The sequence below is a fragment of the Phragmites australis genome, chromosome 9, assembly GCF_958298935.1.
Source record: "Phragmites australis chromosome 9, lpPhrAust1.1, whole genome shotgun sequence".
Classification (NCBI taxonomy): Eukaryota; Viridiplantae; Streptophyta; class Magnoliopsida; order Poales; family Poaceae; genus Phragmites; species Phragmites australis.
This window is the reverse complement of record NC_084929.1, coordinates 5,338,202-5,355,045: the sequence shown is the minus strand read 5'-3', so window position 1 is coordinate 5,355,045 and position 16,844 is coordinate 5,338,202. Positions and strand designations below refer to the sequence as shown.

General features: G+C 41.7%; 1 protein-coding gene across 1 annotated transcript; it reads right to left on the bottom strand.

Moving 5' to 3' along the window:
* Positions 1 to 1,591: 1,591 nt before the first annotated feature.
* Positions 1,592 to 2,575, bottom strand: LOC133929693 (uncharacterized). The gene has a single exon (XM_062376480.1). The coding sequence runs from the start codon at positions 2,456 to 2,458 to the stop codon at positions 1,958 to 1,960; it is 501 nt and encodes a 166-aa protein (XP_062232464.1). The 5' UTR covers positions 2,459 to 2,575; the 3' UTR covers positions 1,592 to 1,957.
* Positions 2,576 to 16,844: the final 14,269 nt, after the last annotated feature.

Sequence of the window (16,844 nt, the reverse complement as noted above, 5' to 3'; positions counted from 1 at the left end):
ACCCAAACACATCATGCCGGTAAATAAGATAGAGCATGGGAATCCGTGCATGATTTGGTGCGCAGCTTAATTCGTGCAGCAGCATGTGTGCGTGTGCATTTGTTTTCTCTGCTCAATGGAGTAGCTTCTTGTGGGTGCCTGATCCAAGAGTTCACGCTAGTGAAATATATTCAGTTCAAAGTTTGCATGAGCTGTAAGCAAGCTGTTGAATATGTTCCTTGCTAATCACCAAACTCGAAGTTGCCAACATGCTGATTATTTACAGCTGTAAGCAAAATTCCTTCTGAAAAATTTGCAGGTTCTCTAAACTTCCTGCTGAAAACTTAGTGTTTCTATTCATGTCTCACTAAGTCAGAAAGGTCAATTGCAACTCAACATTTACAAACTTAGCAAGTTTGTAAGTACATTTAAATTTTGTGACTTATTGTGTCTTGAGGAGTTCTCATTTTGTTGAACAGTCAGTTTAAGTTGAGATCAGAAGTATAGTTTAAGCTACTGAAGCTTCTCATATCTTTGCCACAGACTATAGTAAGTATTTCTGGAGCATGGATTGTGTGTCCTGTTAGGGCAGGGCAAGGAAGACTTCTAGTTTTTTTTTGTTTCTGCGATCAAATTATCTATTATTGGCGAGTTTCTGAGTGATATGAGAATACCTCTCTACTGTGAACATTGAACAATTGTAGTTGTCTTTTCTGAAGTCAGTTTTATATTGGCCAAAGAGCAAATATTATCGGTTCTGGTTCTCTTCTTTTCCTTTTTGGAAATGAGCACGATACTTTTCATTTTTAACGATATCGAATATATGTTTGCACAAGTCAAGTATAAGATAATGTTAGGAATATTTGGAAGACAATGGACACCCATAGTGCAAAATTCCCCTGCAGAGACTAATCAAAGCCTTCATCTAAAAAGAAAAACATAATGCTTTTAGTGGGCACTCTCAAGTTGCATACACAAACTAAACACAATTTTTTAGGAACAACAGAGGGGCAAAGCCTGACTGCACAAATTACAACATTCTCAATTGGTAGCTGATTTTCTATATAAAGGAAAAACAGTGGTCACCTTTAGTGCTCAAAATTTATAAATATTTATTTTAAAAAATGGTATGGTCATCAACGTTTTCCTCTCCTTTTTGCAAACCTAGATTACCATCGCCCCCTATTTGTGGATGCTTTTTGGACCAGTTAAATGCATTTGCGGTAGCCTTCATTGAGTAATAGTACGGAAGGGAAAATTTCAAGGAGCAGGGTATCATGTACAAAGTTACAATAAACATAAACTATATGCCATGTTAGCTGGCTCTGCTAGGTTGTCGTTTTGTCAACCTCCATATAAAATTTAACAAAGCAACAACTAATCATTCATGATCTAATGACGAATGTCTCCCACTATTAGTTCGCCAATGATGTTCAGAAACTAAGGTATGATGGAGAATTACGGAGTATTGATTAAAACTTCATTTCTACTCCTATTAACATCCCTATCTTGATTTGCGAGAACAAATCTTCCTTTGATGAATTAATTTCCCTAACAGGAGTGATTAGTGTGCAACTCAAAGTCTCTATATGTAAACAACTTCAAAGAAACCACTTGTCATTAAATTATTCTTTTGTTTTTGAAGAGAAAGCTATGTGCCATCTTGCATTTGTTCTCTTCCTTCAAGCACTGCACAAAGCTGTGAAAATTGAAACACCCTGAAAAACATGAAAAAGATAGAAATTACAGAACACGAACAAGGGAAGAATTGACAACCCTCCCTCTCCATTTCCATCATATATACATGTAGGAAGGGGAAAGCATTACATGGATGCATACTTTCACCCTAAAAAAGGGAGAAAAATAAACATTAACCACACAAGAGAGCAAAACACCATGTTGGTGGCACATCAACCCCCCTTGATTTCACAAAAAAAAAGGAAAAAAAGAAGATGAAGAAGAAGAAATGATCCATGGTTCAAGTGTGCTCAACAATGCACTCGAGGTGTGGCCTCCACACGGCGGTACGGCTGCCGGGGCTCGTGCGCCGCCGGTGTGACGACGACCTCTTTTGCGACAACGCATCACCCAAGTCACGGCGCCCATTGCTCTTGAGATTGTTGGTCTTGCCGTGGCAGCTCGACACCGTCGGTGTCTTGACCTGATCGCCCTGCGAGGTCGGCGCCGGGCTCTTGTTGCTCTTCTTCTTCTTCTCCGGCGGCACGGACGACGCCGGGATGAGGAAGTATATCCCTCCGCGCTCCAGCTCGGAGTCCGGGGATACGATGAGTATCCTCCGCACGACGCCCTGCGAGCACGGCTTGCTCAGCACGTGGTTCGGGTTGGCGGCGAGGATCTCGCCTGCGGCCACCGTCCGGCCGTACTCCTCGACGCGGCCGTTCAGGTGGACGATCCGGATCAGGTCCAGCGCGCCGCAGGGAAGGACGCATGCCAGGCAGCACCTAAGGCTGTTGCCCATTGCTGTGTATAAATGTATCTTTCTCTCTCTAGCTTGAGCTTGGTGCCACCTCTCTCTTGAGGGATTTTCTCACTCTAGTTTTGTCTCTGCCCTTCCCTCTCCTCACAATGTAGGGAGACCAGTGCTTATATAGTGGCATGGACAGCCAGAGTTGCGGCATGGTCAAGGTAGCCATGGGGTTGATGGTCATGGTCATTGCATTGCTTGGAGGGAAAAAGAGGCCAAAGTAAGTAATGTAAAAAATAATGTGTATAGTTTTGGTGTAGAATTTAGAAGTGTTTAGGCTTAAGGGTTATCAAAAGATGACACTACTACAGAAAATATCATATGTATCCCCTCTTCACTATCAGTTTGGAAGTTCTAGACGCACATAAAAAGCCGAGCTAGTAAGAACTGATAGTGATAGTGTTTAACATTGCCGGTTAGTAACATGAACTGGCAGTGATATTCAAATTCTCACAGTCGATTCTAACGAAGAATCGACAGTGATATTTAGCTCATCAAAAGATATGCCTATAAAAACCGACAGTAATATATAAAAATCCGTATGACTTCACACACCCACCTGCATGGTTTCACTCACCAGTCTACTCGGCTTCTCCTAGTGCCATTAATTGTTGTTTCTCTTACACTTGATCAACTCATTGCTCTCTTGCTCACTCTCCCCTTCCACTGCCAGTACTCTCACCCTCTCAAGCCTTCCTTCGCCTTTACCGCTACCGCGCCGCATGATGGATCTATCGCCGCCGACTCCACCGCCGCCTTTTCCAGCCATGCTTCCCACACCCAGTGCCGTTGTCTGAGGAGGAGGAGGAGACCCCGCCGGTGTCGTCACTGGACGAGGCACCATCGACTCGCTGGGGTCCCCCTTCGAGAACGAGGTGTGGGATTTCTTCATCGACAAGCCGAAGGCGAAGAAACTCTGGTCGAGCTTGTTGTTGGAGGAGGAGGCCAACAGGGGCAACTTCGGTGATGGTGACAACACTGATGATGAGGACAACAACAACGACAATGACTTCTTCTCCTGAATTGAGTATCACTAAGGCCGGTAGCTTAGTCGCGCATGTTTAGGGTTTTTGCATGCGCGGGTTTAGGTTTTTGCATGCGGCCATGCTCGACATACATTAGCTTTTGGTATGCAGTAGGATTATTGTGATATAAACTCAAATGTTATGGCTATTAGTAATATAAATCTCAGTTAAATTAATACATGAATGCTTAAATTTATATTTTTTTCCCTGTATTGAGTATCATTGCCAATTCGTAGCTAGAACCGATAGTGATAATTATACAAATTGTTAGAATAAGCTTAAGAACTAACGATGATAGCTTGTATCACTGCTAATTTTCTATATGAACCGGTAGTGATATGTATAATCACCATCAGTTTCAAAATCGATAGTAATAACGTTTTTGAACTAACAGTGATGATATTTTCTATAGTAATGTGGTCTCATGTGTTTGATAACCTGTGAGGAACCGTCCAAATAGTATTCTAATTAATCATCAGGAGAATCATTATTCATGATCACATCCTCGACGATTAACCAGAATACCATTCCGGTAGTCCCGGCACGTGTTTTGTGCCCAGAATCGGAACACATGCCTTCCAACTCAAATATCACAACACAGTTTAATAGAGAGCAAATAATTAAACTGGATTACAATTATAAAACATGCAACCGCTTCCACAATTTACAACAAAAGAGGAACAACAACAACTATGCAGCGGAAGAAAAACCTATACAACAAAAGAGTATGGAGCCGTATGCCCTTAGGCTCCATACCAAAAGCGCCGGAGTTCGGAGTAGAAGGTGCTACTCCTGCCCGCCACCCTGATCGGCAGGCACAAAGTAGCCAAACACCGCCTCTTCCTCGCCAACCTGAGAACCTGGAAACAACTTAAGGGCAGCACCCCTTAGTACGAAGGTACTAGCAAGTCTTACATAGTATGAGTATATATATAAATATTCTCGACTCCAAGGATCATGCATTTAAAGCTGTAGCAAGGATTAAAACATGTTTAAGTTCATTAAGCGGTAAGCAACCTAGACTCTAAGTGTAAGCAACTGACTTAACCAACCACCAACTCAAACTTTGCCAACCAACTGACCATATCGGACATGTAAACAACAAGTGTATAAAAGTAAGTCAACACCACCAAACCACCGACCACATACCAATCAAACCACCCCAATCCAACCATACCACAACCCACATCGAAACTCTACGACCAAAATATGGTCGCTCGGTGGAGATAAGCGATAGCGATGCTCATGACCGAGAGTGCGGCAGTTCGAACTGATTATACACCCTGCAGGGGGATACTCCTGGACCCACACGACACAGGGACCATACGGCTTGTGCCACCCGCTAAGATGCGCACAAGGGGGTACCCGTGACAACCTTTCCCAACCAGGCCCAACCATGTGGATCAACCATAGCTCGGCGAGGCGGTATTAGAACTACTCCTCGAGCAAACTAATACCGCTAAAAGCCCGGACTCAAACCGGACTCACACCGTCTATGACGAGGCCCACATGACCACGTCTGCGAAGGTAATCGGCTCGCCTACCATTATATCAGCATGTGGTGAGTAAGATAAGTGCTAAAGCCGACTACACCGATGATCGGTGCTTAACCGGTGCAAGCGGTCTACGATGTCCGGGTTCCCTTCCCGAACTACCTGAGGACTCCTCGTGAGCAGATGACACCCCTAATACCGCCCACACCTCGTCTCAACTCACCACTCACCAAACCGACTCATCCTCAACACAACCACAAGTGTGAACAAGTAATAAGCCCTAGGCTCGCGACAACGGTGGACACCGTCGTCGACTTCTACCGGAAAGCCTAAGTACCACTAAGCATAGCGAACTATAAGTAGACCTCGATGACTCCACTAGGCTCCTAGGAACAACACGGCACGTGACCAAAATGGGAGAATGCATAGGCATAGGTTCTACCCAACTCGGTACCCGACACATGCAATGTATACATAAGCGTAGATAACATATTAGATTTCAATTTGACACGGTGCAATATGATAGATGCTTGCCTTGCTGCCCTAGCTGCTGCTCACAGCTACCCGAGTCACAATCACCACTGCGGGAACCCCCGGGGACAGCCTCGTTCGCCTCGTTCGCCGGGTCGAAGTTCCCTTTAACTATGAATTATCAAAGCTTAGACATATTTCATTAACTCAACAACTCACAGCACACACTTCATGGCCACTGGCATTTTTAATGGATAGATCATGTTACAACAAAACCCACAAAATTGGTTTCACGAATTTTGGAGCTCTACATAATTTCCTATGCATTTTTCAAGATTCCAGCCGATTTATCAACTCAACAGATATTTACTTCGCAATTTTCGATTTTTCTCTAATATTCAAATGGGCCCACGCCTTTTTCTACCGACACCGGCCCAGCCCCAGCTACTGACCGGTGGGGCCGGCTCCCTTGACCGAAGTCAAAATCGGCCACGGCAGCTGCGCGCGCGCCACTGGAGGACGGCCGGCGGCTCTTGCGGTGGCTGCCGGCGGCGAGCGGCAGCCTGCACGGCTCGGCCGAGGGCAAAAACGGCATTGGCGCGAGCACGCGATCACAGTGGGGGCACACGTCGACGCCGGCGACGGCCGGAGCACGGCGAGCGGCGGCGAGGGCAAAACTAGCACAGCGGCGGCACGGCTTTGACACGCCGACGGCGAACGGCGACGCAATAAGCCCGGCCGAGCACACCAATACGTTCTACGTGAGCGCGTAGAGCTAACGGCGCGCTTCCCGACCGACGAGCTCGATGGCGGCCCGACCGGCGGCGTGCGTGGGGAGGCGGCGGCGATTCAACCACCGCGGAACACCGCGCCGGCGACGGGACAGAGAGAAAACGGCGCGCGCATAAGGTGTACAGGAGCACGGGGAAGCTCACCGTGCAGTCGGTTGGGCCGGAGAAGTGAGGACGTGGTGGGTCGACGGAGGACGGCGGAGCTCGGCTGCCGCCGTTGGAGAAGAAGGCGCGGACGGCTTCAATCCTTGCGGGAAACGACCGGGGAAGGAGGGGAAACGGCGGAGGAGCTCGGGGCGCTCTTCCCTGCGGCTCTACTGGGCTCGGGCTCGAGGGAGCTTGCCGGTGGCGCGTCGGCTTGGCCAGCGGCGCGGCGCAATGCAGCTCGGCGCTGTGGTGCTCTGGGCGACAGGAAGAGCAAGCGAGGGAGAGAGAGATATAAGGCAGAGGCGAAGGAGGAGATAAGGCCTGGGCCGATCTTTTGGCCGGCAACGTGGAGCTGGCCACCGAAGTCAAGATTTGCGGCGCCGCCTTGCTCTGTGAGAGCGGGAGAAGGGGAAGCAGAGGCTGCCTGAGCGAAGGGGATGACAGGTGGGGCCGATGAACAGTGACCGCCAGGCAAAAATATCTTCACTACTTTGGTTATCAAGGTGGAGGTCTTACTGTGGTCTAAAATTTGTGGAACAAATTTTGTTGGCTTCTATAAATCATGAGCAATCCATTTTACCTTGTTTGACCCAAAAAGCTTGCACCAAATTCAAATGAAAATTCTCCAAAAAGGCAAGCTTTTCTAACTTGTGTTAATTTTTATGCCTTTAAAACAATTCCCAAAAATTTGGGAAAATTCATTTATATTCTCCTCCTGACATCTATTAATTTCTAAAATTGTTTCCATCCCTATGTTGTATAGCAATATGGTAAGTTGCTTGACAACGCATCAACTAATATTGATTTTTACGATTTGTTTAATTGAAAATTGAAATGCCTAAAATTGCTCAAAACCAAACAAATGATGCTAATGACACCCATTAGCACTTAACTACATGTTTTAGAAACTCTGGGCTGTGACATAACCTTATCTAAAGTACTCATCTAATGAAGGACAAGGGCACTCCATCTAAAGTACTCATCTAATGAAGGACAAGGGCACTCCAACTACACCCCCATGTTCACTACTACTATACAAGATTTTTTTATGGGTCCAATTTCTTTTATTTCTTGCTTTCTATCTCTCCTCTTGCATAAATTATTCCCCACACCATACTCATGCATATTCATGGCCACGCTGCTATGCTGTACTTTGGTTGTGCACAACGAAAAATTGCAGGGCAAATTCCTTAATTGCCATAAATTTTTTTCACTCTTCCTTCTATGCCACTCCAAAAAATGAACTTCTCAATCTGCCATCGGTTTCAATTTTTCGTTCCTTCCATGCCCCTACTTTTCGGTCAGTTCTACTACCGTCGAAATTCACTATTCACATGTACTGTTCACTAGTATTGTTCACGGGCACTATTTCTCCAAAAAACATAAAAATTTTTGTATGTATTCCATAATCTTTGTGCAACCCATTTTAATTGGATTCAAGTAAAAAGCCTATGTATATTTAACGTAAAATTCTCTAAAAAAATTACTTTTATAACTTCTAACAATTGTTAGGGCCTCAAATAATATTCCAAAAATATAAGAAAATTCACTAATATTCTTCTTATATAATGGACTAATTTATAAAAATGAATATAAATGGAGCATTACAAAGAACTCACTTTTCAATATATAACCTAGGTCTAGAAATAATTTTAGAAATTAGTCCATTACATAGGAAGAGTATTAGTGAATTTTCCCATATTTTTTGATTTATTTGAGGCCTTAACAATTATTAGAATTTATAAAAGTAGCCTTTTTGGAGAATTTTAGTTTAAATTATACATAGGTATTTTGGGTGAATTCAATTAAAATGGGTTGCACATGAATTATGGGCACATACAAAAAGTTCTATGATTTTAGGAGAAATAGAAGACCAATGATTTTTGAGAAACAGTACCAGTGAAGAGTACCAGTGAACAGTGAATTTTGATGGTAGAATTGGCCGAAACTTAACATAGTGGCATGCAAGGAATGAAAACTTGAAATTGATGGCAGATAAGGAAGTTCGTTTTCTGGAGTAGCATAGAGAGAAGAGTGAAATTTTTTGGGTAAATTCCTTATATGCCATTGGATTAAACTTTTATCCTAGATCCGCCATTAATAAAACCCATATCCATTCAATGCCATTATCCTTAAACTTCAAACCCTTTTATGCCAATGTTGACCATATTCTATTAGTCTTGCCATAATGAAGTTCAAAATGACCTGTTTGCCCTCCCCTTCATGAGGACAAATATTTTACTGTACTGGTACCTTTTATGTCACTGGATCAATACAAGAAAATTGCATATGCCTATATGGTCATAATGTACAAGCACTAGGATCACAAAAGCACCATAACCACCATAATCACATTAGTTTCATCCTTGATTAGTTTCACCACAAACATAGAACATAGCATCTAGACACTACATAAACATGTCCAAAAGGTACTTTGATAACATGATAGACATCTATCAGTCATAAACATGATCAAATTCACAAAATATACACCTATCTCACGGTGGACAATGATCAATCAAAGAAGATCACTTAGCCTTTTCTTGCTCCTAGTCCCCATGGTAGGACTATCTGGATGCTTTTTCTTGCTCCTAGTCCACATGGCAGGACTATCTAGAGTTGCTGCAGGACTGATCTTTTTCTTGTTCTCCTTCCCATTCTTCTCCTTTCCCTTACCCTTCCCCTTTGTTGTTTGTTTAGGGCTTGCTGCAGCTGCCACTTGACTGCATGGAACAATGGCTAGACAGGGTGGGGGAGCCTCAATCTGGTTTGATCTAGAAGCTAACCATGACCTACAAAAATGTGTGAGATGAGCAATTCACATGAAAGTAACATAGCCAGATGAGTGTTTGATGAGGGTAAATTGTTACCTTTTAGAAGAACTGGAATCAATGGTTTTAGAAGTTGTCTTTCTCTTGCTGCCACCTTCAATGCTTTGCAAAACCTTTCTCTTTTTCTTAGCTTTTCTGCATTGAGATTACACATAAAAACAAAATGAAAATGAGTAACTGGTTGCATGTAAAATGTAAAATACACACCTTTGGGATGCTAACAGTGCAAGTGCTTCTTTGGCTTCTGGGTCTCTATCTTTACAAGTGTTCCAATGATGACCATGCTTCTTGCAAATTAGGCACTCATGTGCATATCCTTTCCTTTTCCTCTTAGTTACCCCAGGTTCATGAGAGCCCTTAATCCTATGAGTTCTTGGTCTACTAGCAGATCTCGCCAGCAAAGATGGATACAAGAAGAAACTTTTTTCAGGTTTTGGCCATTGCTTCTTGTCAATCAAAGCTGGGATCAACCCTTCATATGCATATATGAACTTCTCAATTGTGTACCTTCTATCTATATAAAGCTCAAGTTTTTCTACCCTCATATGTGTTATAAATGCAATAGCATGCAAACATGACTTACCTGATACCTGCCATTCCCTATCTGTGTAGGTCATGCCTTTAAGATCAACAATATGTGTGAAGGATACAAGATCTCTGGTGTACGTCCACTGCTTCCTGTGACCTCAGCTACATCATCACCACTCCTTAAGATTCTATACTTTAATCTATGACTCTTTTCTTTCATATCATCATAAATGTGTGGCAAGATCAAACCTTGCGTATGTCTGCCAATCATGTTCCTCTGATTAAACTTAACCATTAATTTCTGCCTTAGCTTTTCTGCCAAATCACCCACATTCAATGACTTGAACTTCCTTATCCAACTGTTAAAACTCTAAGCCAAATTGTTTGTCACATAATCAACCTTACAGTTTCATTAAATTTACTCCTCATCCAGAGGTTGGGGTGGTATTGAGTAAGGTATGTGTGATACATCACGATTTCCTACACCCATCTTGGACATGTGCTCTTCAAATTGTTATGGCTGCCATGCATAGGCTACTGGCCACAAGTTCTCATCAAACACCTTCCCATGGAACCTTTTCTTGAAGTCGGTCACTAAGTGCCTCATGCACTCCCTGTGCTCTGCACTTCTGAACACAATCTTAGCCCTATCCTCCTCCTCCTCATCATCATTCTTGTCATCATCAGGCACTTCTTCACCATAAAGTACCTCCTCATTAACACCAACATGTTCAAACATTGGAAAAGGGTTGGCAAGATAAGAAGCATCAATCATAACTGGAATATCAATGGGAACAATTGGTTGGTTGGGGGCTATTTGTTGGCTAGGAATAATTCATTGGCTTAGAATAGAAACTGAAGTTTGCACTGGGTCACTTGGACGTGAGTCAGAACCATTCAAAGCAGTTAGCAAACCATTGAGCTCAATGTAATTAGTTGAATTAAATTTCTCAAAAATTAGCATCATGTCTTCGTCAGTCTTAACTGCAACATAGGATTTAGATGCACTATCCAAATAGCTCAGATGTATGCTATCAGTTAGAGGCCGCGAGTATTTCTCAGCAAAACCGTCAATGAAATCCATGTAATTGGTGTGCTCCGAATCAACATATTAGGTGATTGCGTAGCCCCCGATAAACATATTCGAACTTCCAATTTGAAAGTCAAAGTCGGATCCATCCTGTCCATATAGTGAATACTACTACGCATGAGCTAAACCTAAAGCCTAGCTGTTAGGATCCCAAATTATCAAGGAGGGATGAAGTGATTGAGAGACATACCCATCTGGAACCTGAGGAGGATCCATTCATTGAAGCTTTGCTTGGGACCGGGGTGAGATATCCATCTTAGCGCCTCAGATCGGATGAAGCTATGCCTCAATCCGCAACTCTTTTGAAAGCTTCAGCTCACATCTGGGGTTTGATTCCTCACCAGTGCCATCGATTTGTTCGAGGAGGAGAAGATTTGGTGGTGGGCGATTTGATGGGGTAGCGTGCGTGAGTCGAAGCACGAGGAGGAGACGGTGGAGCTAAGACAGAAGATGGAGAAGCAGCAATGCGCGGCGACGATCACGGATGAGGTCCTGGAGTAGGAGGTCTCGAGGAGGGAGGGCGCCGAGGAGAGGCTCATGTCGGTGAAGCGGTAGCTAGAGACGGACCTAGCCCGCTCCGGGCGCCTCATAGGCAGGGTGGAGGCCAAGCTCAGGGCCACGTTAGAGCACTACAATGAGGCCACGACAGCGGCCGTGTGGCTGCGGTGGGACGTGGACCACAACAACAAGATCCTCTCAATGATGCTGCGCAATGGCAAGGGGTTAGGGTTCAAGAACGGTTTCGAGTTGGGAATGAGGAATAGAGGTGCGGGGCTTGGCGGCCTTCTTTGGTTGCATTTGTTGCAATTCTTGATGCTTGGGCCTAGCGATCAGCTCGTTCTCACGCAGGGGCACTATTGCCATTTAGAAGTTTAGCTCACGATGAAAGCAAACCGATGCAACAAAGATGGCAATGAGAGGATGGAAGTTTAAAGACAATGGCATTGAAGGGATATGGGATTTATGAATGGTAGATCAGGGATCAGAGTTTAAGCCAATGACATATAAGGAATTAGTCCAAATTCTTATGGCAAATAAGGAATTTCCCAAAAAATGTAAGCATCTGTAGGTAGACGTTCTACTCATTGTAGTTGGATGTGGATGTGCCACATGGATTTCAAAATAGAAACGTATAAACTTTAAATGGCCCGCCAATCCATCACTCAAGTACAAGTGTTGACGAAATAAGTTGAATTTTTCATCATTGGATCACATAAGAATTGTGCTCTAAGTACTCGCGGTAGTGAAAGAATCCGTGTCTTGCTGTCAACGGTTTGGGAGCGGGTAGAGAGTGTTTGGTGGGAAAGGAAAGGGATTGTATGAGAGCAAAAGGATCACAATTTAAAGATGAAAATTTCAACTGCTGTATATAAAAGCAAAACCATAGTTGAGTAATGTATAGTAAGTCCAAATTCCAAATCGATACAATGAGAAGTGTAGAAATTGACAGCCACAAAAATTTTTTTTGATGTGAAGCTCAATTGTTCGCTTCTTGGAGTTATTTCATATGTGGCGATGCGCTTATTATTTGAGAATTCTTGATGTGTGTAATTCAGAAAGACCCTAGATTTACGAAAAAGGGGATTTCCATGGATTTTTGTGCTGTCTTGATTGGATGAAAATGAGAATGCAACCACCATTACCCATAAAGAAGCACATTGCACAATGCACCGTACCACTGTTATTAGAAAAGAAGTATGCATCGGCATCTTAGTATGAATAAATAGCATCCTCAAAGTTACAAAAATGCAGAATAGCCCCTTTTTTTCCATCATGGCAATGCCAAAGTGAAGTTCTCCTGTTAGATATGGTTAAGCTAGAATCAACATAAAAAGAACCGTTACATCATAGAGTACTCCTTGAAACTTGTCCCTCTCAATTTTTGAACATTAGTATATTACTGACAATAAACTGCACAGTATCGTTTAGGTCTCTGAAATTTAAAATTAATTTCGTCAGTACCACTACCTAAATTTGAAATAAAGGGCCTGATCGATCCATGACTGGCAACGAATATACAAAGATTTCAACCTAAAATCTTGAAAATACAATAAGTTCACTATTGACACTTAAAGTTACGATTTTATTATAACCAGTTAAGGTCTTCAGAAGAAATAAAATCATGTGTCTTCTTGTCTATAAAATATGGAAGCTTTTTTTCATTATTAAAGGATATAGTGAAGGTTTTTGTTGTGCCTATGTCGATGCACTCAACAACCACTGCCCCACCATACAAATGTATGTTTTCTTATATTGCTAGGTATACTGTCCTAAACTATACAATTAATAGAGCAAGATCTGTTCATCATGATTCATATATAGAAACTATTTTCAGAAAATGTATTAGAAGAAAATAGTACTTAAAATTGAGTTGTAATTAAGTTTTCTAGGTAAAATAAATAAGTTATAAATCATCACGTTTTTCCTCAAGAAGAAGAAGAATGAATGAATCAACATGACAAATATCTGACAAAAAGCACGTAGCTATAGCTAATACTAGCGGATTGGCGCGTCTACGCCGCGCCCGTTTTTTTACACAGAACATGACAAAAGAAGACTAAAAAAATTAGATTCACCAATTTTGGGCATCTCAATATTTATTTATGAATTTATTAATATTTAACACATTCATTTAATTATGGGGAAAAATTATTATTTTTATGCATGCACATAACTTTAATATGTAGACGACAGTAATATGAACCTAACAAATTTGTTTCATATTTTTTTGGGTTTTATATATTTTTCTGTGCATTTTAGATTATTTTAGCCGATTTATCAATATAACTATTATACCTTTCGTTATTTTTCTGAAATTTTTTTTAAAATATATTATACATGTAAATATATGGATACATATATATACATACATGTATATGTACATATATACATATATGTATACATATATGTATCCTTATATATACATATATATCAATATTTAACACATTCACTTAATTATAGGGAAAACAGTAGTACTTTCATGCATGCACATAATTTTAGCATGTAGGCAACAGTAATACAAAACTAACAAAATTTGTTTCATATTTTTTAAGTTTTATATATTTTTCTTTGCATTTTAGATTATTTCAGTCGATTTATCAATATAACTAATATTTCTTTCGATATTTTTTGGAATTTCCCAAAAATAAAATTATATCATGTGTAAATATATGTATACCTGTATATCTATACATACGCCTACGTAGGGCCTACTGCTACAGTAACAACAGTACCTAGACCCCGAGAATGCTCCAAATCTTGGCTAGATAATATATGTTATAGATGCGTGATACTATTATTGATCAATTATAGCCATTGCACGTAGCCTCAAGCAATAATCGATTAGATCTCAATTATGGCAGTAAGTCTAGCTATATTATTGATCAATATATTCGCAAAAATATGTTATTACTCAATGTGTCCTCAAAAAACATGTTATTGATCAATATGAAACTAGTTAATTTGATTGTATATGCGCTGTACTGAGCGTGTGCGAATTGTTGTCAATCTTGCTAAAGTAATTGTAGGCCAAGTTGTCGTAAGATATATATTGTCACTTGAAATTTTGGACAAATTATTGTACGTGATCCATGCACCTGGATTGCGTTAATTACACGGACAAATTAATCAATTTGCATAGATATACGTGTGGGCACGTGCACGTGATTTCTGTAGCTTCAACCGATGAGCTGGTTTTTTTATATATTAAGGAACAACTTTGTTCCACGAACATACTAACTAACTGCAAATTACTTGTATATTGCAATAGCTAGAGTTCAAATTACACCCTGCCTCCGCCTCAAGCTGTGTTCATTTAAAAGAAGAATCTATTATATCTATAATTTCTATATACCATCTACTGTTCCACTGTTTAGCTACTGGTGAACTGTTCACGCTACGCGCTACAGTACCCATCTCCAGTGTCTTCGCTACCGTGCACGATGAACAATACCGAGCTGCACAATATTTATGCACACTATTACCATATATATATATACATATACATAAGTATATATATTGCATATTATATATATACGTACATGATGAAGAGTACCAAGCTACACAATTTATTGGTTTTTATCGAGTTTCTAAATAGCTAGTTATAGTTGTTTTTGACCCCAACGGTCCAACTTGCCACTATAACAGCTACAAGTGTGAGCTATTTGCCTTAACTCCGAGCTAGCGGTAGCTCCGCTATCTTACATATGTACCGACGAGTCAAAATAACAAGCAAAATTTGAAATCCGACTTCTCTAGAATGCCCGAATGCACATCTTATAAGCCTAAAGTATGAGAAATATAGCAGGAGACCTTATCTTCCTTTTTTCCCTATACTCCAACATTCGTATTTCTTACTCACTAAATACTTTCTGATAAGAGTATTATGATTTATGTAGTGTTTATTACATTCTAAAGTACCATGATTTTATAATTCCTTTGATTATGAATCATACCACAGGCTTATTTCATATTTTTTAGTTTTTAATACCAAAAACGACGAAGGATAGTTGCCGCATTAGCTAGGGATAGCTGTTGTAGCCTTTTTCAGATCTTGCCGCAAAATTGTGAAAATAGCGATTTAAAACTTTGGTTTTTATAAAATATATTTTTGTATTAGTGGTCAAAGGTACTCATTGAAAACCACGCTACGTACAAAACGTACATGTGTACAGAATTAAGGAGGTGCCAGCAAATACTATAGGCAATCGTGCCCGCAAAACAAAGGATATGTAGGCGGCAAGCCTGGCTAACGTTGCATTTGTTATTTTGGATCGATCATATCGAAATGTCAACTCTGGTGCAGCAAAAATCAAAAGGACAAACACTACTACAGAATCTATTAATTTATCAAAAATTGATATTGATATAGTTATCATTGCCGGTTAAAAAAAAAATAGTATCACTGTCGGTTCTTAATAAAAATTGATACTGATAATTGCATATTACTGACGGTTTGTAATAAAAATCTACAAACTGACAGTGATACTATATGAACGTGAAATTCCATTCCAATCAAAATTTGGCTTGTAACCTTACGTCCGACTCTCTCTCTCCCTTATCTCTTAATGTCCGGCTCTCTCACTTTCTTACCTCCTCACCTCCACCTCTCTCGCTCTATGCCTTCGCCTCTCTTGCTCTCTGTCTTCTCCCCTCACCGCCAGCCTAGCTCCTCTCCCCCGTAGCCCATCCTAAGCTGTGGCGGAGTGCGCTAGCGACCCTACTCCTCCCCCACCACCGGCCAACTCCCCTCGTCCCTCCCCACTAGCCTCCTCCCCTCACGAGATCCACGACGAGATTTGGCAGGGATCCGGCCACGGTTCTCACTAGGGCGGTGGGCATGAGGAGGCGAAGGCGAAGGTGGAGGCGAGCGGCGGGCGTGAGGATGATGCGGAGGTGAGCAACGTTCTACCTAGTGTTCACTTGTGTCCTCGATGATACCGCGCCGGGGCCGAGGGCGTCGCTAGCCTTGTGCCGCCGCCGTGTGTGCTATGACGACGGCCTTCATATCGCTGCATTTTCTTGTGCAGGACAGAGCAAGGTTGAGCTGTGGCACGACAACAGTGACATAGCGCACCAGCGATGATGAGAGCCAAGCCACCTCGATTTTGAGCCTGCTCTTTTCTTTTTTGTTTGCTCCCAAATACCTATCACTACCGGTTCTAGACCCGACAGTGATAGGTACCGATTTTCACTATCGAGTAACAACTATCGGTTCCAAAAATCGGCAGTGATATGATTTAAAAACCGGCAGAGATCATTTTAGTGAAATTTTCCGGGTCCGATGGTAAAATCATACCAATCGAGTTTATCTGTCTGGATGCAAAAACTTAATAATATTTGTTTAACTCTGCTACAAGGCATGATGTCACTCAATGTTCCATCCTAGCTAGCAGCAACAAGAGAGAAGGGAATAGTGATGGGATGAGAAAGAGGGAAAGATTGCAAATTTTTTATGGTGGCACCACCCGTTTTTTGAGATCACGTACCCGTTAGTTAGGACTTA